Below are 23,089 nucleotides of genomic sequence, written 5' to 3'. Positions count from 1 at the left end.
CTAAATTATAATACATGTTTTATCCCACATTTCTGCAGATACATCCAAGACAGCATCCTAAAATGCATCTTTGTGTGTGTGTGTGTGTGTGTGTGTGTGTGTGTGTGTGTGTGTGTGTGTGGGGGGGGGGGGGGGGTCGTCATTTCAGAGCCCCCAAGTCAGATCAGTACTTCACAGCTGTGGGGCAAAGTTGTTTAGTCACTTCACTTGCTGTGACACTTCCTGAACATCTTAAAAAAGAAGTGTCATCATACTCCCGGAGCATCCATGTCACAGAGACACCGTCGGTGTCAAGCAGTCCTCCGTGGCCAACAGTGACACTGAGCGATCGGTAGAACCAACACCATCAGGGTCTCTTGCTGGGATGGGGTTTCCAGGGGGTTATAATTAACCAGTGTAAACCCCCTAGGGAATGGCAAACTGAAGCTCTCATTTCACATATCTATTACTTTCACTATAATCAGCGGGCTTGACTCGGCCAACTCTGCAAGTCACTGAATAGGACATAAAATATAAGACTATATAAAAGGCAGAAAACATCCTGCCTGAACCAACATAGTTATCGTCTAACACAGTTGTTCTCAACCAGGGGGGTCCCCAAATTATTTTGAGGGGTCCCCAGATGATTAACTTATGTACAACATTGTTGTCTCACTCAGCAGTAAACAAACCGACATACAGTCAGGGTTTCCTGCAGCACTTTATTGGCCAGGGGGGCCCCCTGGCCTAAAATCTGTAGCACCTGGCCAAGAGACAAGAGTCAACCTCTCCTTTTATGTTGAGGGCAAAAATAAGAATTAGTCTAAAATAAGGGAATTAATTTAGTTGTGTTTTCCGTCATCATGGGCACATTCATGTGTTTTTTATAGGGCAAAATTAAGGATTAATATTACAAATTAAGTGAATTAATTACTTGAATTAATTAATTATCAAATATTTTCGGTGCACACGCTTTGCACGTGCACCATGAGATCCCCCCTGGTCAAGACTTTTTCCTGCAGGAAACCCTGACAGTATAAGGGTACAGACTATACTATAGACGGTATCTGCACATTTCTGAAGTGTCAATTTAAGGACTTTTAAGACCTCTAAAATAAAATAAATTAACATTGACCATATTGTCAAATATTAAAGGCAGAAATTGTGAATAAAGCAGATCTACATGTGAGCATGTACCGGTAGATCTGCTTTATTCACAATAGAACCGTGTTCTACAAAATGTAGCCTAATGCCTCAACTCTTAATGCTAGTCAGGGTGAAGGGTTACCGGGTCCCCGGTTAAAATATTAGTATTTTGGGGTTGTGGGCGAAAAGGTTGAGAACCACTGGTCTAACAAACTAGGAAGGCAGATGGTCTTGTCCAAGTGAATAGAACAGAGGGACCCATTTAGCATAAGTCATTTTATACACAAATGATCCTGTCATGGGCATTTTTTATTGTTCACATTGAGGCTTTCTGTATAATAATGTTGCTGTTTTAGGACAGTGTAATACTTAAAGTGATTCAGCAAAGTCAAAGAAAAATCCCTCAATGCAAAACCTCTAAACAAAGCAGATCATTTTACAAGTAAAAGTGTGCCATTCGGTTAAGGAATATAAATTGTTTTTTTTAAAGGGAACAAGATTAAACTCAAACATTAAAATCTTCACAGAATCAGGTCACAATGCACTGAGCAGGTCATTTTCTTCCATCATTAGACATTAAAGTAACAAAAACAAACCATTGATTCCATCTGAGCCATTAACCTTTATCAATGCAAGAATATTTAGCTTTTCTTTTTGTCAGATATGATTTTTATTTAGCTTGGATTTCTTTACTTAGGAAACCTAGAGCAGATAGAGGAGAGACATGCGAGACATGATGGGAGTCAGATTGGAACTCGGGACCTCGCGATCACAAGGAATGTGGTTATTACGCTACGTGGCTGAACCACCACGCAACGATATTCCATGTAGGGATGGGACGATAAGCGATATTATCGTTTATCGTGATAACAAACATTCACGATAATCGTATCGTGGAGATTACATTTATCATGAAATCGTCCTCCGTCATGCACTGGGATCAATTCACCTTTTATTTGCAGAGCTGCATATCCGGTACCATTTAAACCCTCTATTGGTAAAACTACAAGCTCGCAACTCGTTGTGAGCTTGTAGATCTGCTATTTGTTTGGCAAATGTTCCGCCCCAGGATAATGGATGTTGGGGATAGTTGGATTATCTCGATAATATCGTAAATCGCGATTTCATTGGTCACAATAATCGTGACATGAAATGTTCATATCGTCACATCCCTAATTCCATGTAACTGGATTAACACTTTCGACCTGGCGTCCCTATTTTCGGCATGTCACTCATTGTAGGCAAACATAACAATGTGACACTGTGTCATATGACAAAGTATAAATCAGACTTTATGTGGCTTAATCTGCACTGACAAAATCTGCACTGACAAAAAAGATAGCCAGCATGACTCACAAATCTTTTTTTCCCTTTCTCAAATACAGCCTGGTAAAATTTCACAAAACTCTACTTGTCCATCTTCACGACCCAAAGAGTAAAAAGTAAAAAGGTTCCAAAGAACAGCCATCGTCACGTCCCTCTTCTTTAGTAATACGGCCTTCGAGGATTATTCTACATTTCAAAGAAAGAAAGAGAAACATGAGATGAGATATAAAACAAACAAAAAAGCCAAATGAGTCAAATTCACACCAAAAATAAGAAGAAAAAAAAATCCTTAAATTACCAATGGATTGGGCCTGAAGCGATAAGCGAGCATCATCCTCTTTCTATAAGCATCATATTCATCGTCTTGTCCCGTCAGCTCAGCGGGGCGGTCCACTCCGAACCCTGCACCGTCCACAGCCGTAGTTCCCCTGCAGGCAAAACAAAAAAGGACAAAGTCAGTTTGTGTCTGCAAGATTATACTTGTATGGCGTGAATGGCATTTCCCCAAGGAAAACACCTGTAACCAATCGCTGGGCTTGGCTAAGACGCTTGTTTTGGTTCCTGTGATGATAACCTGTTCCGTCCGCCACATCTTGACCACTTGGGCGGCACACTTGTGGAGGTGCAAGGCTTTACTGTGGGAGCGCCTGCCTTGTTGTCAAGTGTTTTAAAATGACACGCGTTTGTTGTAAAACCTTGCACATGCACAGGATGCTGAGTGAACCAAAATCTATGACCACCAAAAATGTTTTTCTTTTGCTTTGATGTAGACGCTGCATACACGGGTGACAACTTTGCTGCAAACAGCCATCGATCCAACTTCGTCATTCTGTTCAAGGCTTTCAGCACAGGTTTTGATTTAAGTAAGTATGTAAAATAAGCCTAGCAGAGCCATGAGGCCCAAAGGGCAGGAGCCTATCTCCCGTTTCTGTTGCGTGAGGCAGCTTGATGTACCAGTACAGCTGACCCCCTGGACACAACGCTATTATATCACAGGGACTTACACCAATCCAACCCTTGATGCGGAGTGCCAAGCAGGGAGGCATCAAGTCCTATTCTTTAGCCTTTTTAGCCTTTGACCACGATTTCTAATTTCAAATTATTGTCTTAGGAATGTGACAATTACAAAAAGTTATTATTGAACTCAAGTCTCCATGGCATGAGTAATCAATACAAAAAAAATCTTTTTGGGGGTGAACTACTCCTTTAAGGCCACTGGTTAGGTTTTGCTTTACTGAAACAAATTATCCCACAGCCAGCAACATGCAGGAGCTTCCTATATATATTTCACTGGGCAAGTTCATTATAATCAAAAGGCTCATCGAGTGGACAAGCACTGCCAACATTGAAATGCACTTATTTCACCTGATTTTGCGATTAGTTATCTCAGACATGTTTTGAGATTTTGAAACCCGAACATTGTTATTCAAAGCCTTGAGGATTAACACATATCAAAATAAAGACACGCCAATAAACTGACCAATAAGTCTGAGATTATTGCCAAGAATTCAGTGGATGCTGCCAGCTATACCCACAGTGCCAACTGGATCAAAGTTCAGCAGTTAGTTCCTGACGTATTGGTATATTCTCTGGGGCCTTTGCTGGTCCATATTTAGACTGCTGGCAACGTCAGCAGACGTATCCCCGTAAGCCAAACAAAGGCATCTTCATAACGTACCTCGTGCAACTTGGCCAGCTTGGTCTCAAGGTTTTCATTTTGTCACGTGGCAACAATATAGTTGACAACGTAGTGGTTAAAACACGTAAGATAGAAGACGTCACTGTGGTGGACCACGCAGTACACAAAGTACAGTGTGGTCATCACTGTGGTGGACCACGCAGTACACAAAGTACAGTGTGGTCATCACTGTGGTGGACCACGCAGTACACAAAGTACAGTGTGGTCATCACTGTGGTGGACCACGCAGTACACAAAGTACAGTGTGGTCATCACTGTGGTGGACCACGCAGTACACAAAGTACAGTGTGGTCGTCACTGTGGTGGACCACGCAGTACACAAAGTACAGTGTGGTCAACCAGTGACATTGTGATGTCACTGGTGTCACTCTGTTCTCACCCCGTAAACCAAAGGTTTAATAGGGTATTTAATAACTAAATATGAAACACGTTGTTGTATGGTGAGAGAGAAGATGAACAGTCCTTAGTAATAAACAGTGCACGCACACACACACACACACACACACACACACACACACACACACACACACACACACACACACACACACACACACACACACACACACACACACACACACACACACACACACACACACACACACACACACACACACACACACACACACATTCCAAGTGTTTGTCTGCATCAGATGTACCCGATTGTGTTGCTCTCATCAATGCACGTTGCCTTTACATTACAGAATGATATAGAAAGGTTTTAAAAAACGGCTCATGGCGTCACGAACATTTCAACATGGAAATAAATGTAAGCAGTAAAAAGAAAAGACGAGTCAATTTTCACCGTGGGGACGGCAAACACATTGATTCATTCTGAAATGAAGCTAGCCTAACGGATGACAGTCGTTATGGAAGAGGATGTGCTACACAATCGCCCTAGCGTCGACTGATGCAATATAGTTTTGATTACATGCAACACTACCTGAGAAAATGCAATACCCCCCCCCCCCCCCCCTTATTCTGTATATGGCACATTGCTGCTGTCTGATCCTACAATACCCAGAATTCACAGCCAAGGCTTTGTCTGCAAGCATTTCAGGAGGACACACTCCTAGTGGCCTGCACTCAGGGGCGTCAATTGGGTATGGCAGGGGTATGCAGCTGCCATACCCTGGGTCCAGGGGGGAAAATAAAAGTTACTTTTAAATATAAATCCATGAATGTCTCTTTGTCTATCTGTGCTGGTTATTATGTTGTTAAATTACAGTAAAATAACTACAAATACAAAATGTAACAAAATGGTCACTTTAACTATTCTCCACACTTCTCCCCATCTTGACAAAATGGTATATTCCCAGGTTCCGCAGGTCAGCTGCACAGGTGCAATGCATTATTGTTAACTGTGGCCCGTTTACTAACATGCCACGTTTAGCTGCACTTGAACAACCGTTCCAGGCTACCATATCCAGCCCAAGAAACCGTAGAAACCTGTGTAAAAGAACAGCCAAAATTTGTTGTTTTCAGACATTGTGAAAATAGCCGATCGACATGCTCACAACGCCTCGCAGCGCGAGACGTTGTGAGCATGTAGATCTGCTATTTTCACAATGTAACCGTGTTATCCAAAATCTAATGCCTCTTATCCATGAGGACTCTCCCATCTTTGCCATACCCTAGCTTTTGCTGAACTGACGCCACTGCCTGCACTGGTAGAAGATCTGTGTGACTACTGTCTCATTCACCTGGCAAGTTGTTATTGTGATAGTATATTGTTTTTTACTGCACCTAGGCATTTGGTTTACCTGTGATCCTAGATTACTGAGGCGCTACACCGTCTCTCTGCATTCTATGTACGTGTTCACCCTGCTTATTGTAAATCACCCGGGATAAGGGTGTCTGCTAAATGCCTAGTACATTGTAGTAGAGATGCAACGTTCGCGAACGAATCGAATCTTTTGAACGGCTCTTTGAAGTGAACGATAGGATCCGGTTCGCGGAGTAGGGAGCCGTTCATTTGGCTGAATTGGCTCGCGACGCGGTGCGGCGCCGCCGGCGCCGCGATGCGCGGTGCGGCGCGGCTATGTGCAGCTATCTAGGAAGCAAATTAAGACACTACAGTTTGATTTGATCATAGCGTAGACAATTATTAAGCGATTTCTATAATTAAAACGTCTCCATATTGCTTGGGAAGTCCACTTCCATGACAAATGACTGTATTATGTCCCTGTAAATATTTAAATGTTTGCTATTTTAAAATAGCCGATGTACAAGCTCACATTGTGCCAGGCCTAGCCAGTTGGTAAATCCTGGCTATATACGCCGCTAGGGAGGAGCGAGTTCATTGTTGCCTGCTTGGTTTTTTTAAGGTGTTGCATGAATAACATTAGTCAAGGTAGCTTAATTTACACACAAATGTTTTATAAAAAGGGTAAATACAAAATTGTGATCTCAACTGTCAGCAGAGGAATGTGGTGCCAGACCGTGCCACCTTGTGGATTCATGTTTCAACAAAAATATTTTAAATATGCAATGAGGGAAAAGAGCCAAATGAGCCAGTCTTTTGAACGGCTCTTTTAAGTGAGCCAGAGCCATGGCTCTGGCTCACTTCAAAGAGCCATAAATTGCATCTCTACATTGTAGGTAATGTAATGCTTGTTTTTCTGTTTGTGACAAGATCAGGATTAGTTTAGCCCCTTTCTTAGAAGTGTAAATCATGAAACAAATCACAATAGTCCATTTTAAATATTATGCACAAAAACATATCGTCACTGTCGGGCAGAAACCTTGTATCTCCAAGTTTCAAATTGGTATGTTTTTTTACGTAAAGAAAAGCCCTGCTTCATCATAAAAGACAGTCGCACAAGTCTAGTGAAAATAGCAATGTCTCGCGGTGCGAGGCGTTGTGTGCTTTTAGATCTGCTATTTTCACTAGTTTAAATCGTTTTTAAAATGATAAATACAAAACAAACGGTTTTGCACATACAAGGTTTCCACCAGACAACGACGATATACAGTATAACTGCATAAAAGCCATCCATCATAAAAGTTCGATCCACGGTTCCACCGGACGCGATAACGATAACGATATGTCGGCGGTCACATCAATTATGATGGCTTTATTGTTGTGGTGTGGAAGCCAACATCCACTTCAATTGAAAACTATCTTTTTTATCATTATCACGTCCAGTGGGAAAGGGCCTAAAGAACCATAACGTTACCCTCCCTCCAGAAGCCTCTTGTCTCACTTGTTTACGGGTGCTTTGATGCCTTGGCCGTCAGAACCCAGTCCTTCACCGTCCTTCCAGCCCATCTTCATCAGCATCCTGAAACCCAGGTTCTCCACCGTCAACTTGAACTCCTTGTATTCAGAGTAGTCTGGGTCACGGCCCTCCTGTTTTCAGATAGATAGATAGATAGATATAGATACCTTTATTATCCCACGGGGGAAATTCAGTTTCCCAGAAGTGGCACAGCAGTTAAGGAAGGATACAAGTTACATGGAAGTATGAAAAAGAAGAAGTACTGTTGTGAACAGTGAAAAACAAACAAGGTAGAAGAAACAACATACAGAGCAAAACGATTTTTGGTAAAAGAAGGTAAAAATCAAACCTCGGTTCGAAGTGGAGCGGTGAATCTGAGCAGCTTGCTAAATGCCTAAACTGTAAACTGTGCCTGTGAGTGAGTGGTGAGTGTGCCTGGCCTGCACAAAACAGCGCCCCTCCTTTAACTAGTGTGTTGTGTGTGGCCACTCAAGGTATTGCCAGGCTACGGACACGGCCAGCCAGCCACCCAGCCAGCCACCCAGCCACATACCCACGGACATACCTGTCTATTGGGAGCGCTTTCACCGCTCCAAAAAACTAAACAGTGTAGAGAAAAGTCAAAGCCACAAAAAAAGTAAACACAAAAATACTTAAAGTAGCCTACTATATAATAATGATTCGCAATTTTATAGCGCTTTTATAAGCAAGTTGCGCACTCAAAGCATTTACGATGGTTCATTCATTCATACATTGGCAACTAGCTACTTATCAATGAAGTGCAAAAAAAGAAACTGTTCGTTTGGAGGAGAAAAAAAAAAGAAAAAAATAACAAAACGTGCTTCTCAACCAAAGCGCTGATATGCGAGCTCATGGACCAAAAGGAAACACCAGACGGTGAGGGACTCTGACTGACCTTCAGGGCCTTGAAGGTCTCCATGAATTTCTCCAGCTCCTCCGGGGGCAGGAAGTCACCGATGAAATGTTTGCCTTTTCCCATTTCTGTCAGAGACTCCGCCCACTCTGCAGGAGGAGAGAGACGCGTGTGTGTTACTGTAGGTCAGGGATTCTCAAACGTTTGCATTTCAAGGACCGCCAGTTTGATATGCAACAAGGCCACGGTGCCCCCGCTTAAGCCATTTAGACGTTGGACGCATTATTTTAACCGTTCTTGTATGCTTTATCTATTGAAAAATAGCAGATATACAAGCTCACAAGCAGCTGCTTTTTTTTCAAATAGTGACCATTTGTGCAAGTCTTTGAATATGTTTGACCCGATTCTATGAATGTCTTCTAAATGCTTTTAAGGTTTTTTGAAAAACGCATGTTTCTACTGTATGTCATTGGTTCTCAAACCTTTTCATGTCAAGGATCCCCAAAATGATATGCATCTGGCCACGGATCCCCATCTCAAAATAATTTGTTCTATTGACCCCCCAGAAGCAAAACTTTAGTTACAAATGTTTGCTTTAACAAACATTTGTTTTACAAGGCTACTCTACATCCGTCTATCTGCTGCACTTTTAAAATGCATCCACTAGATGGCAATGTCAGTCTAACATGCTCCAATTACATTGTTACTCACTTTGTGTATACAGTATGACTGTAGATACAGTCCAATACTTCTCATGCACATTTGAGATACTTGGTACGTCGCAAGAGAACTGTAATACACTTTATATTTGATATTTCTACTTCTACTCTTATAGAGGTTATGTTATGCACGTATCATCATCATACCCGGAAGTTATGCGGGAAGCTGGGAACGCCTACTGAGTGGCAAAAAAATACTTTCTGGCCTTGACAGTCCAGAGGCCATACATCCTAACAGAAAAGTCTGATTGCATCAAACAACGTCAAAATCACTTTGCCACTTGATTTGCCATTCACTTTATGCATGTGCATACCCTCTATTCTTTATTGTAAAATGTAACTGAAACACACTTGTATACCTGGTGTAAAGGTGTGAGAATAACCTCTAGTTGAACTGGACCTGATGTTTGCTCCTCACACAGCACATAATGCACACACAGCAAGGCTGGGCCATGACACAATGGGTGCGTTCGGACTCAACGCACTGGTGTGCCATGTTGGCGTTCTTTTATTCGGTGCACTTGGTGTGTTGTCGTTCGGAAATCCAGTGCGCGACGCACCGGTGTGCTGAGTGCACGCACTGAGCGACTCTACTCAGAAGATGGGGTTTGACAGTGTGGTGCAGCAGTGCAGTGTTTTGATTGGTTGGTTTTCATGGCCGTGTCTCGAGCGCTTCTCAGCTGTGAACAATGGAGGAAATGACCGCAAAATGCAGCATTTGCAGCTTAATTTGTCGTTTGGGCTTGATAGTTTCACACGCATCAACAGCAGGTATACCAATGCTATGAATTACATCTTCTTTCAATATCAACGTTACGTTAGCAACGGCTGCTTTTCAGAAAGTTTACCTTCAGAGTTCAGAGTGAAAAAGTGCACAGCTGCCTCTTAAAGGGCAAGTTCACCTCTGGGACAACCAGATCTTATTGTCTCCACCAGCTGAAGGCTGAGGGAGAGTATGTTTTCCCCTCCGTCCGTCCGTCCGTGCGTCCTCGCAGTTTGTGAGCGCCAAATCTCAGTCGCCGTTGGCCCGGTCGCTGCCAAAGTGAGCACACACATTCCCTGGATGCCAATCTAGAACTAGAACTAAATTTTTCAAATGGGCCTTTTCTAGCGCCAACTAGTGGCCGATGTTTGCTAAACACATTTCTGTGCACTACTCTTACAGATTTTGTCCAAAAATCCTACAAATCGGTAGGCAATATCTCGACAGTCATGTGATCGACACGGATCTGTCTGATTTAGCATATTCCATCCTGATTGGCTAAGATTGGCTTCCAAAGTTTGTGGGATTGAGCCGTTTTGAACAAAATGCCTCAAATCACAAACGCAAAGTGCAATTATCATGAAATCGCGCACACACATTCCCACTAGGCAGAGGAAGAAATGCCACTTAATTTTTTTTTAATCAGCCTCATGGTGGCGCTATAACAGCCCGATTTGTGGTTTTACCTATAACTCCACCGATCAGTTTCAAACTTTGTAAGCGCACTCCCTAGAGGCTAAGGATAAACCTTTGCCCTGCATTTTTCACATCAGCCTTTTATAGCGCCACCTTTGGGCCGACTTATGTAAAACACATTTTTGGATATTACTCCTTTAGATTTTATCCAAAAATCATGCAAATCGGTACACAGTATCTCTATAGTCATGTGATCAAGTCCAATCCGTCTGATATTTCATATTCCATCCTGATTGGCTAATATTAGCTTCTAAAGTTTGCAGGATTGCTCCGTTTTTGAACAAAATGCCTCAAATCATCAACGCAGCTTGCGATTACCGTGACATTTGCCACACATATTCCCACTAGGTCAAGGAACAAATGCTACCTTTTTAACATTGTCCTGTTATAGCGCCACCAGCAGGTAGACTTTAGCAAAACACATTTTTGGAACACAATGCTTGAAATCATGCATGCAGCGTCCGATTGCCATGAAAGATCTAAGGTGAAGAACATATGCCACCCTTTTTACATTGGCCTATTATACAGTAGCACCACCAGGACGCACGGCCTGGTGGAGACCTGTGCTCGGAAGAGCACTGCTTCTAGTTTTATTGTTGTTTCGGACAAGATCAACACAATCCTGAGTTATGTTTTGTGTTCAATCTGTGTTTTGAGATATTTTAGTATTTCAGCATGAATGATGATGCATTTTGCATCATATGATGCAGCATGATGACTCATATGATGCAAAATGCATCATCATTCATGCTGAAATACTAAAATATCTCAAAACACAGATTGAACACAAAAAATAACTCTAAACTCTAAATCTTGTCCCAAACAACAATAAAATAAGATCTGGTTGTCCCAGAGGTGAACTTGCCCTTTAACTGGTTGTTCGTAAATAAGCCACACTGAACGCACTTTACAACGTCACGCCCACTGCACTCACTACACTGAGCACACACCCGGTGCGCATTTCCGAACGCACCCAATGCCTCCAGTGGCTCAAGGTCACTTGAGCCGTCGCGGTCAATAACCTACCGTATATCTATCGGCCAAAACGGCAAGAGAGGCACTTCCGCGTAGGGCGTGTTCTCTGCTCAAACCCGTCAGGACAAACCTGTGCTCCTCCTACACACGGGCGGAGGGTCTTACCGCGGGTCTTCTCCATCTCCATGTGTCTCAGCCGGTGCTCCCAGGTCCCCGCCTCCTGGTCCAGCTCCTCGTCGCTGTCGTACTCATGCTGGTGGTCCCGGACCGCCTTCTCCCACATCACCTGCATCTCCGCCATGGCACGCTTGTGCTTCATGATCATGTCGTACATCTCCTGCATCTGTGGGCGGGGTCGGGGAAACAAAGTTAGTAAGAGTTTAGAGACATTGTTTATAAAGCTTCAGTTTAGTTTTCCTTCGTCTTCACGCCAAGTGCTTCATGCTGCGTTCAGACTTGACAGCTAGGATGCCACAGGGTTCATGTTCAATGGAAATCAGCGATGTGAAGACACAAAGAGACGCCCCGGCGTTTGTCACTAGCTATTACGACATCTAACAAAGCTACAATTCATGTTGAGCTTCAACTGCCGCTACAAAACCACAGAGTGTTGTTTAATCATTTCCACATTGATGTCAATGAGCACATTGGACACTTCAAATGTGATGCAAGCGACAGACATGCTCATGCTACCCGAGCAAGCCAAGGTGATACACTCCCGTTTCTATTCGTTAACTCTTAGGCCGTGTACACACATTTAAGGCACATGCTTTACCTGGGCTTAAGGACAGCCTTATGAAAAGCTTAAGCAGCTTGCCTCTTCATGTGACTTCCATAGGGAATGAATTGGACGCCGTTTCCCCAGGTAAAGCATTTGCCTTAAATGTGTGTATGCGGCCAAAGAGAGTGTCCACTTTAGGAAGATTTGACCATGTAAATGCTTGTATGTACACATTAATTTACAAGGAGGATGCGTATGATGACCAAACAGGTGTTGTTCATTTCATTCAGCTAGAATGGTCTAATCTATTCCGAAAGCCATATCAACTTACTGTAGCCTTTAAACCAGGACAAGAGCACACTTAAGCTATATCACAATATTACAATCAGCTAAATCCCACACCATGTCTACTCTCATTTCACACAAAAATCAACAATAAAATCGATAACTCGCCCAGCTCCAGGTTGCAGGTCAGATCTAATTTCAAAATGTGTTATTATTTGCCTCTGATGCAAACGTTAAAGGGATATTCCACTTTCAAAAAACTTTTGGTCATTGTATGGTCTAATCAGGCTTGTATGAACACCCTGAACAGTTTTTAATTTGCTTCATTCAGTATTTAGATATTTGATGTAAATGTTACCAGCTCCAACACGCCCAGGCCCTCTCCACATACACACCCATTGTAACTTCAAACTCCATTTTAACCATGATAGATTCATTAAAAACACCCATTATTTTTTCTGGTGACTCATAATACCCTCCTAATACGTGAGCAGACCGTGTTTTTTCAATAACTTTTTTCATTTATTTTCAATAAAATATTATTGTATTTAATGTTTTCCATTTTCCCAAAGAATTATTAAAAATAAAAGAAAAAGGTTATTGAAAAAACACGGTCTGCTCACGTATTAGGAGGGTATTGTGAGTCACCAGAAAACATAATGTGTGTTTTTAATGAATCTATCATGGTTAAAATGGAGTTTGAAGTTACAATGGGTGTGTATGTGGAGAGGGCCTGGGCGTGTTGGAGCTGGTAACATTTACATCAAATATCTAAATACTGAATGAAGCAAATGAAAAACTGTTCAGGGTGTTCATACAAGCCTGATTAGACCTTGCCTGACTGCTAGCGTCCGACATCTCAACACCACACTACGTGGGGGGAGAGAGTCTGACATTCCGGGCAGACAATCCATTTCGGCGGGGGGGGGGCTAAAGCCTATTGACGTCACACACACACACACACACACATACACACACACACACACACACACGCGCGACGGCGACGTGGCGTGACATTGCAAAAATACGTTATTTCTCATAACATATTATATGTCTGCATGTTTACGTTAGTGCAAAATGGTATTAAAACGTGAAGAAACGGCACTATTTCATAGTTTATTAAAATAATACGAGTCAAGTCTGACTCCGCCATGACAGTTTTCACGGACCAATCAGAGTCCACTAGACTCTCACGTGGGCAGAGGACACCAATCAGAGTCCACGAGTGAGTCTTACGTGAGCTCAAGAGCTCTGTTTGGAGGGGGCTGGGACCGGAGCAGCCACACCACGTGCCCCAAGCATACAACCCTGATTGGCCCATTCAATGCGCCCGCTCTTCGGGCGCCTTCGAAATAGATTAAAATGTGTGCAGCTTCAGTCCACACTACAAACCACCCACCAGCAGGGGGGGGTGATGTGCGGACTGAAGTGTCAGGCTAGATTAGACCATACAATGACCAAAAGTTTTTTTGAAAGTGGAATATCCCTTTAAGTGTAATGTACACATGCAGGCGTTCTGTACCTCCTGCTGTTCTTTGATCTGTTTCTTCTGGTCTTCTGACAGCTCCGTCACGCCCACCAGACCTGCAGGTCTGTTCCCCTTCTTGTAGCCCAGGACTTTGAGGTCCTGAACTGAACACACACACACACACACACACACACACACACACACACACACACACACACACACACACACACACACACACACACACACACACACACACACACACACACACACACACACACACCAAACTGTTAGAACCATTTCAATGACACAATTAAACCCTCTAGTCCAGGGCTCTGTTTAAAAAGGCTAATACACCTTGACACATTTTAATTTCCCTCTATAACATTGGAATGAACTGAATGCGTACGCTAATAAGACACATTTTAAATAGTCCACATTACCAGAGAGATGAGGCGTGCTGGGGTCGGGGAGGTCCGGGGGCTCCTGCTTGACCTCCTGCTTGATAACGGGCAGCAGCAGGTCCACCCGGTCGTCCTCCGAGCCCCAGCGGCTCTTCCGCTTGCGTTTGGCGGCCGGGGGCGGGGCCTCAGACCCAGCGGGCGGGTCGTTGTGGGCCGGACCGGCCAGCTGGAGGAGGGGGGAGACGGGAGGAGGAGGAGCCAAGCCCAGCAGGGGAGGAGCCGTTGTGGCGGCAGACACCGGTACTTCCTCCTCTTCCTCTTTGGGGGGCGGGGGGGTGGTGGAGACGGGGACGGGGGGCTCCTCCTTGATGGGTCTGGCCTGGCGATACTCCTCCACCTTGTCTTTGTAGTAGCGGTGGGCCGGGCTTTGGTAGTCGTACAAGAAACTGAAACAGAGGGGGAAGAGATTGGTTGGAAATGTAAAACTAGAAGCAGGTCTCTGCCAGGTCAGGTTATGTTATTGTGGCCTCCTGGTGGTTCTATAATAATATAATAGTCTTCTTCTGCCGTTCACTGTAATCTGACGCTGCATTCATGATTTCAGTCATTTTGTTCCAAAAATGTGTGAGAATATCGTAAATCACATTGTGACAGGGGCGGCATAGCTCAGGGGTAGAGAAACCGTTATTAGAGCACGAAGGGTTCCCAGTTCGAATCCGGGCTCCCCCCCGAGTTAATGTCGAAGAGTCCTTCAGGGGTTCAGAGAGGGACTCTGAACCCCTAATTGCTCCCGGTGAGTAGGTTGGTGCCTTGCATGGTTTCCTCCACCACCGGTGTATGAATGTGTGCGTGAATGGCTGAATGTAATGCACAATCTATGTAAAGCGCCTTGGATAAAAGCGCTATATAAATTTACCATCTACCATGGAATCTTCATATGGTCCCATCCCTAGCTATATCTATGGGTGACACTCAGCAGTCGGCAGCTTTTGTAAACTTAGTTTGGAGGTGCACGTGTTGTTTTTGATGGATGCATGCATGCACACACTGACCTGAAGGCGGGGTTGTCTCGGTTCTGCACGGCAGCGATGGCTTCCACCTCTTGGCCACCCTCCGCCACGAAGCGGGCCAGCCTCTCGATCACCAGCCGGGTGTCCTGGTCCACTGGCCTGGGGGAGACTTTAAGCTTTCTATCAGTACTGGTGACTCAACGACCACACTCTCTTAACAATGTACCGTTACCACGGTTACCCTCTCTCTCACCCACACACCACCACCAGTCTACAGCCAATCGGGGATAAGAAGAGGGGGGAGGGAGGGGGGGAAGGGGCAGGGTTGATATCCAGGTGGTGAATGGGGGGAGTTTGTATGGATGCCAAGTATGGCTGGGCGATATGACTTTTAATCAATGGCATGATTATTTAAAACTTTAGCTTGGACTAAGATTGTATTTATTTTTTTAATAGCCGAGTTCACTATTTTGCATACTGATATTGTACATGTACAGTAATAAGGGTTAAGTAGTTAATTTGAATATGAAAAGATCTATTAGAATCTGTTTGTGTCCATTTGTTGATATAAGATATTTAAAAACAAATATATAAAAATAAATGCTTCTCCATTATTCAATTTAAGTTAGATGAGCGAGAAGTTGTGTTATTGGTTCTAAATATCGGTTTGGATATATTTTCAGTTAATGGTCCAGCCCTGATGCGAAACTGTGATAGAATACTGAGGATTTGGGGAGAAATCGATCATAATTGATATGAACTTCTATGCGATTCAAATTACGATCATCCTAGCGCCCCTTTAAAGAACCGTAACCATGTTGTATACCTCAAAATATGTACATCTAGTTGTATGGTTGGCTTTGCTGTTTTTATGCCAATGTTTTAAAACCATGTATCACTTTGAGGTTTGCGAAAATGCGTTATAAATCAAATGTATTATTATTATTGAATATCTCTATACACATGATTTCAAAAAGGATTCTCAGAAAACCTCTTCTTGGGGTATAGAGTGGAGAACAAGCAGAACTTGCAGGCAGAAAGTTCAAAAACATACTTGTTCTATGGAGTGCAAGCATTTCTGGCAAAAGCACAGCAATATTTACCACTGATAAGCCGATAATTGACAAACGTAATGATAGATAAAGCTCCCGTTGCAAGTTTTGTTGCGCATATGATTTGGTACATTTATGACGCTGAACGTGACAGGGGATTTTCCCATATTTAAAAAACCTCCATATACTCGCTCATTTGAGTGGAAAGAGGGTGTTGGATTCGTAGTGCAAAATGGTGCTACTACACTCCGAGGGGGGAGGCTACGAGAGGTGAACTTACCATGGTTATTTGCCACGGCCACAGGTTTTGGCAAATCCTTCCTGAACTCTGCAACTCTCTTTCTGTAGTACAGATACTCTCTGCTGTTCTTATCATACAGAAACCTGGAAGATCAAAGCAAAACGGTGACAATATGTTGAGGATGGAGAACGCTAGGAGAGAAGAAACCATGAATGCTCTACTTTATACTCCCGTCATAATACATTATCAGGCCAAAACAAAACTACGGTTGTGCTCGAAATTATTCAACCCCCTCTAGCAAATGTGTTCAATAGTGTAACCGCTGTTCCTTTGACTTAGAACTTGTCAACTATGCTCAAAACTGTACTTTTTGGAACGTTCAGTGTCTTTGCAATTGTTTTATATCCTTTTCCTTTTTTTTTTACAAAGCAATAATCTCTTCTCTGAACTTTTCTGACCATTCCTTAGATGTAGCGTAGCCATGTTTCTAACTGCTCTAATCAGTCAACAAGTCAACACACTTCTAATCAGGCCAGATTGTACATCTGATGCAACTATTTAAGCCCTTGATTAGTCGATTGCAGTTGATTACAAATGTTTTCAAGTGTAATTAAGAGTTGAATAATTGAAAGTGAAAGTAACAGTTTTAGCCAAACACCAAGGTTTCTGCACCGACATCAAAGGGGCTTTGGTCATACACCTCCTCCGGCTCTGGAGTGTTGGTAAAAGAGGACTGGCAAGCTTCCGGATATTTTTTTTCCCGGAAAAGTTACGCACTTCCGCCAGTCCTGTTTTACCAGTGGCGCCAATGAACTGCAGCGGCGGATGAGGTATCTAGCTTTTTATATCTATGGCTGTGGGGGGGGGGGGGGGACTTACGAGAAAACCGGATTGTCTCGGTAGTCTTCCTTGGCCTTCCTCTCCAGCTCAGCTCCGCCCTCGGCCACGAAGGACGCCAGCTTGTCCAGGATGAGCCTGGTGTCCGAGTCCTCTGGGGGAGAAACTTTAAGCAGGCTATGAGTACATGGTCTCACCGCACCACATCATGGGCAAACTGACCGCGCAGCGAGAGCCAGGGCTGGATGGCGTCCACCGCAAGGCGACCGGCTGCGTGTTAAGAAGACGCCATAAAAAAGGCTTTGAAATTACCTTTGACTTCCAGGAAGCTGGCGTCGTCTGCCTCCTCGTCGTCGTCCTCGTCCGGGGAACAGAAGACGCTGGGCCTCTGGCTGAGCACCGGGCTCTTCTTGCTCTGGGAGTAGTTCTTGAACTGGTTGAGCATGCTGGTGATGCCCAGCCCCGGGCGCTTCCCGATCAGGATGGTCTTCTTGTTGGCCCCCGACGGCGGGGTTTTGGCTTCACTGTTGGAACCTACAAAATAAATAAATGCAAATAAATAAATAACAATCGGGTGACAATTTGGGATATAGATGTTGCCACGGAAGGCACAGATCAAATTTAATATAGGAAGTCCAATATACCAGACCATAAAGGTGTGTGATACGTTGTTTGTTTGTTTTTTCTTAGTTTTTCTTCTCGTGGAAAACATATCCAACATGCTAAAACAGTATAGCAGGTATACAGCAAATCACAGTATAAAAGCATGGATAAATGCTTCATGTACCAACCAGAACTGGGCTTGTCCTTCTGCGACTTCATAAACTGCTGCAAAAAGCTTCCATCGTTCACAAACTTGTTGGAGGATGGTCCCTGTAGACTGGGAGAACTGCAGGGATAACAAACACTCTTTAGTTTAGTCGTCTCAAGAAAAGCGAACCAATCAGACAATAACTGACAGTTATTATACTTCAAGCAAGTCAAAATAATATATTATTATTATTCTTTTTTTTAATCAGTTTTTATTTTACAAATAAATAAGACCCCCCTTGGCCCCTCCACTCCACAGTTTGCATACAGCACAAAGCTGCTAGGAACGCCACAGAAAAAATTAAACCAAAAGCCACTTGTCCAACATAACAGACAAGGACATTTTTAATGAACTTGTCCATAAAGATATATTAGTTGCCCCAGACAACAGGACATGCCCTGGCACTATGTATTAGAAAGGAAAATGGCCGTTAAGTTTACCTGTGAGGTAAGGAGGGCTTGCTGGGGGTTTGCGCGTTCCTCTTGGCCTGTTCCGCCATCTTGGCTTCGATCTCCCTCTTCTTCTGCGCTATGAGCTCTTCTTGACGCTGGATGTTGGAGCTCATCTTCCTCTGAGCCCCCTTGGGAGGTGGCCGTGTCCTCCAAGCCCCTCCTCCTCCTCGCCCTGCCAAAGATACAATGAAACAATCAACTTACTTAAAACACCATGCCAAACTTTGCACACACACACTCCTTGGCTCGCAAACCACAACCAACCTCCGCCCCTGATTTCTCACATGTCCCTCTTCTAGCGACACCATGAGGTTGCTAAGGCTAATTTGTGCATACATGCGAACCTGACAGTCGCTAATCTCCATATCAGAGAGTCTTACTGGTTAGTAAACAACTATTTTTTTTACACTTAATTTTGAACCAGTTCAGAGCGTTTCCACTGAAAATGAATTGTTTATAAGTAACCCAAAAAGGTTGGTTTCAGAAGTGGAACCAAAAAAATAATAATACTTTTCTTGACCTTAAGTGGGACCCAAAGTGGGCATGTTTATACTCTTCTACAGGTTGGAAGATGCAGATGCGATATAAACGATGGCAAAAGCAAGCGAAAAATTATCATTAAAGAAAATAAAATAAAAATAAAAGTGAAACTGTATCCGTCATTGATGATTGAATTTCCTCTGTGAAATGGACACTTGGACCGGTCATATTTATTTGTTTATTTATTTGTTTATTTGAAAAGGATCCCCATTAGCTGATGCCTTAGCAATCCGCTAGTCTTCCTGGGGTCCATACAAAGATATGTTACAAATACAGTTTTAAAAAGCAATACAATAAAAAAACAAAATACATCAACATTAAATTGCATTAATTCACATTAGTACATTAATGATATAGATTCATTACATCCAAGCAGGAAATAACTTTTACAATTTAATTTATCCTGAAGCTATTTCTAACTTTCTAACTGCTTTCCAGTAAATACCTCAGCACTTTTTTCTTAAAGGCTGATTTATTTTGAGTTAGACACACATTGCTGGCCTGGAATCGAACCTGCTCTCTAAGTTTCAACTACAACGGTTCTGCTTGAAACGAGGGCCGTTTCAGTGAAAGCACCATGATTCCAAGAATCTAGAACAGAACCATTTCTAGAACCAAAGTTCTTTGAGTGAAAAAGGGGCCTCAGTCTAAATAATTAAATTATGTTCTAAATTCCGCACCTGCATGCTGGAAAAGTAGCAGGTTACGCCAACCAAATTACACAATAATTCTGAGATTCAGATGTGTTTTGTTTGTGTCACTCATCATCATAATCTACGTTAAGCTAATTAAGAAAGTGGTTCTTAACGTGTGGTACGGGGACCCTAAGGTTGGTCACAGAAGGGGTTCCAGGGGGCAGGGGGTCAAGTTAACGATTGATAGTTAGGAAGTGGGAGCAAATGGAACCAAATGGATCCATTTAAGTGGGGGTTATTTAAATAAAACACATATATATATATAATATATATATATATATATATATATATATATATATATATATATATATATAACCTAGCTTCTAGATAACATGCTAAATCTAAATTACATTTTAACCTGGTTTTAATTTAACCAGGTTTCTTTCAGCTTTCCCAACTGAATTTAGATGAATGTAGGCCTACAAGCAACCGGACTGCCAGAACAATACCTAACTTTGCCGTTTGAGTGCTTGCAGCAAAGTATCTTTAGACAGCTTGTTGTGATTCATGATTAGCCACGATAATAAAAAAACAGTGTGTCCTTTTAACAGTGTGTTTAAATGGCCATGTTTAGTAGCAGTGAGAGCCATCAGCTAGCGTTAGCTGCAAGCTAACGGTATTAAGCACTATTTTAGCAGATATGTATTGTCTTAAACTCAGTCTATCTAGTGATCCAATCGCAATAATAAACAATGACACTTTGTTACCTGTATCGTGATCCATACTGAGTTGCGTAGATTGATCAATAAATGGTGGTAAAGGTTGATAGGTTTATAAAAATAAGATCTTCCTGATCTTCTACCAGCAGCAACACTAGCAGCTTGTTGTTGCTAGCATTTGTTGTGTAGCATTAAGGGCTATGTTCCGTGAACAAATTTAGTGTCAGCAAATATAAGCCTTCCGGTGGCGATCTCTTCAGAATAAGAGTACCCCTAACTTAATTGAAAAACGAATAATTTGTATATGATATACACATTAAAAATATAGATTAACCATTTAATTAAAGCTATACAACGAAAATAATGATTCTGTGTAAAAATTAAGTTTTAATGACTTTTTTTTTTAACTTTTTTTTTTACATCTAATAGATAAATGCCGTTCACTGCAGTGCATAGCCTTTACAAATTGGACTCTGGACAGGAGACGGCTCTTTGTGTCGGCACTTTGGACACACGCACGCGTTCGGGGAGACCTCCTCTACCACACTGCACTCTCCGCTAAGCCAGAGAGGTGTAAAATAAAAATTGGCAGGCCGTCCAGTGCAGCCTAAAGTGCAGCCAGACGCACAAATAGTGCACTTTTCAGACTCTAGTGGGCGCTGGACGGGAAACGGCTCTTTGTGTCGGCACTCTGGACACACACACGCGTTCGGGGAGACCTCCTCTACCACACTGCACTCTCCGCTAAGCCAGAGAGGTGTAAAATAAAAATTGGCAGGCCGTCCAGTGCAGCCTAAAGTGCAGCCAGACGCACAAATAGTGCACTTTTCAGCCTCTAGTGGGCGCTGGACGGGAAACGGCTCTTTGTGTCGGCACTTTGGACACACACACACGCGTTCGGGGAGACCTCCTCTACCACACTGCACTCTCCGCTAAGCCAGAGAGGTGTAAAATAAAAATTGGCAGGCCGTCCAGTGCAGCCTAAAGATCAGCCAGACGCACAAATAGTGCACTTTTCAGCCTCTAGTGGGCGCTGGACGGGAAACGGCTCTTTGTGTCGGCACTTTGGACACACACACGCGTTCGGGGAGACCTCCTCTACCACACTGCACTCTCCGCTAAGCCAGAGAGGTGTAAAATAAAAATTGGCAGGCCGTCCAGTGCAGCCTAAAGTGCAGCCAGACGCACAAATAGTGCACTTTTCAGCCTCTAGTGGGCGCTGGACGGGAAACGGCTCTTTGTGTCGGCACTTTGGACACACACACGCGTTCGGGGAGACCTCCTCTACCACACTGCACTCTCCGCTAAGCCAGAGAGGTGTAAAATAAAAATTGGCAGGCCGTACAGTGCAGCCTAAAGAGCAGCCAGACGCACAAATAGTGCACTTTTCAGACTCTAGTGGGCGCTGGACGGGAAACGGCTCTTTGTGCCGGCACTCTGGACACACACACGCGTTCGGGGAGACCTCCTCTACCACACTGCACTCTCCGCTAAGCCAGAGAGGTGTAAAATAAAAATTGGCAGGCCGTCCAGTGCAGCCTAAAGTGCACCATTTTTATAGAATGTTCCCTGAAGTTGACTTTCACTGCATGTGAATCCTGGTTCTTAAGTCAATTCAGCTGACAGAGTAGTATAGGTTCCAGTGTTCTGAATCTGATCAGTTCTATTCTCTCCTGTAGCTGTGAATGGAAAGACCCTCATAGTGTGGTACGATGCGTCCACAAAACAGCTCCCGTAGGATTTTTGTGCCAAAATTGATTTTTTTGCAGATCCTGGTTCTATAGAGTCCAAACTATGAGAAAATGATGGGTGCCAACTTTTCCGGACCCCCGCCCCCTTTCTGGGGGACATCTAGTTTGGGACCTCCCAGAACAGTACGCCAGCCATACAGTGCCAGGTGACTTTTAGAGCAACTTTCTCACTATGGGCTTCCCTACCAAGCGACTTTGGGCGACTTTTACTTAGAAAAAAATAATTTTTTTTTTTTTTTTTTTTTACCCCATTAAATCTAGTAAACATGATTTCAATCGCGATTTTGCATGTTCCACCCCCCATACAACCCCATCTTTATACAGGGCAGCCATCTTTGTTTACATAACATGTAAAACATAATGGCTATTATCTCAAGAATGCCTGAACGGATTTCCAATCTTTTTTTTTTGTTTGAAAGCTGTGAACAGCCTGCACAAACATGGTGCATGATCTGTGCATGGGTGTGCATGATCTGTGCACTACAAATTACATGGAAGTCTATGGAGAGGGCTGGCACTAATGCCACTCGAGGGCATTTTTAATTGGCAGTAAGTGAGTTAATGTCCAATTTTCTTAATATTAGGGTTGTTTTGTAGGTTTTAAAACATTCTGAGTTCATTTATTACACTTTTGAAGCAGCCAGAATAAGCTTTCTAACTTTTGGTTGGGGTCTTTCCTCACCTGGGACCCCCTAGACGGACCCCTGTGCCTATCTCAGTACTCGCTCTGCTCCTGCTCCAGAACAATGTCATATTAGATCATAATTGAAG

General features: G+C 43.2%; 1 protein-coding gene across 1 annotated transcript; it reads right to left on the bottom strand.

Moving 5' to 3' along the window:
- Positions 1-1,432: 1,432 nt before the first annotated feature.
- sugp1 (SURP and G patch domain containing 1) lies at positions 1,433-20,752 on the bottom strand. The gene is made up of 14 exons (XM_080726353.1): positions 20,616-20,752; positions 18,662-18,845; positions 18,202-18,299; positions 17,723-17,944; positions 17,453-17,576; positions 16,613-16,716; positions 15,323-15,449; positions 14,310-14,716; positions 13,924-14,033; positions 11,561-11,738; positions 8,285-8,391; positions 7,354-7,499; positions 2,750-2,879; positions 1,433-2,637 (listed from the first exon to the last, which is right to left on the bottom strand). The coding sequence occupies exons 1-14, from the start codon at positions 20,629-20,631 to the stop codon at positions 2,611-2,613; spliced, it is 1,980 nt and encodes a 659-aa protein (XP_080582479.1). The 5' UTR covers positions 20,632-20,752; the 3' UTR covers positions 1,433-2,610.
- Positions 20,753-23,089: the final 2,337 nt, after the last annotated feature.

The sequence above is a fragment of the Nannobrachium achirus genome (assembly GCF_963921795.1).
Source record: "Nannobrachium achirus genome assembly, chromosome: 5".
Taxonomy (NCBI): domain Eukaryota; kingdom Metazoa; phylum Chordata; class Actinopteri; order Myctophiformes; family Myctophidae; genus Nannobrachium; species Nannobrachium achirus.
This window is presented reverse-complemented; position numbering and strand designations above follow the sequence as displayed.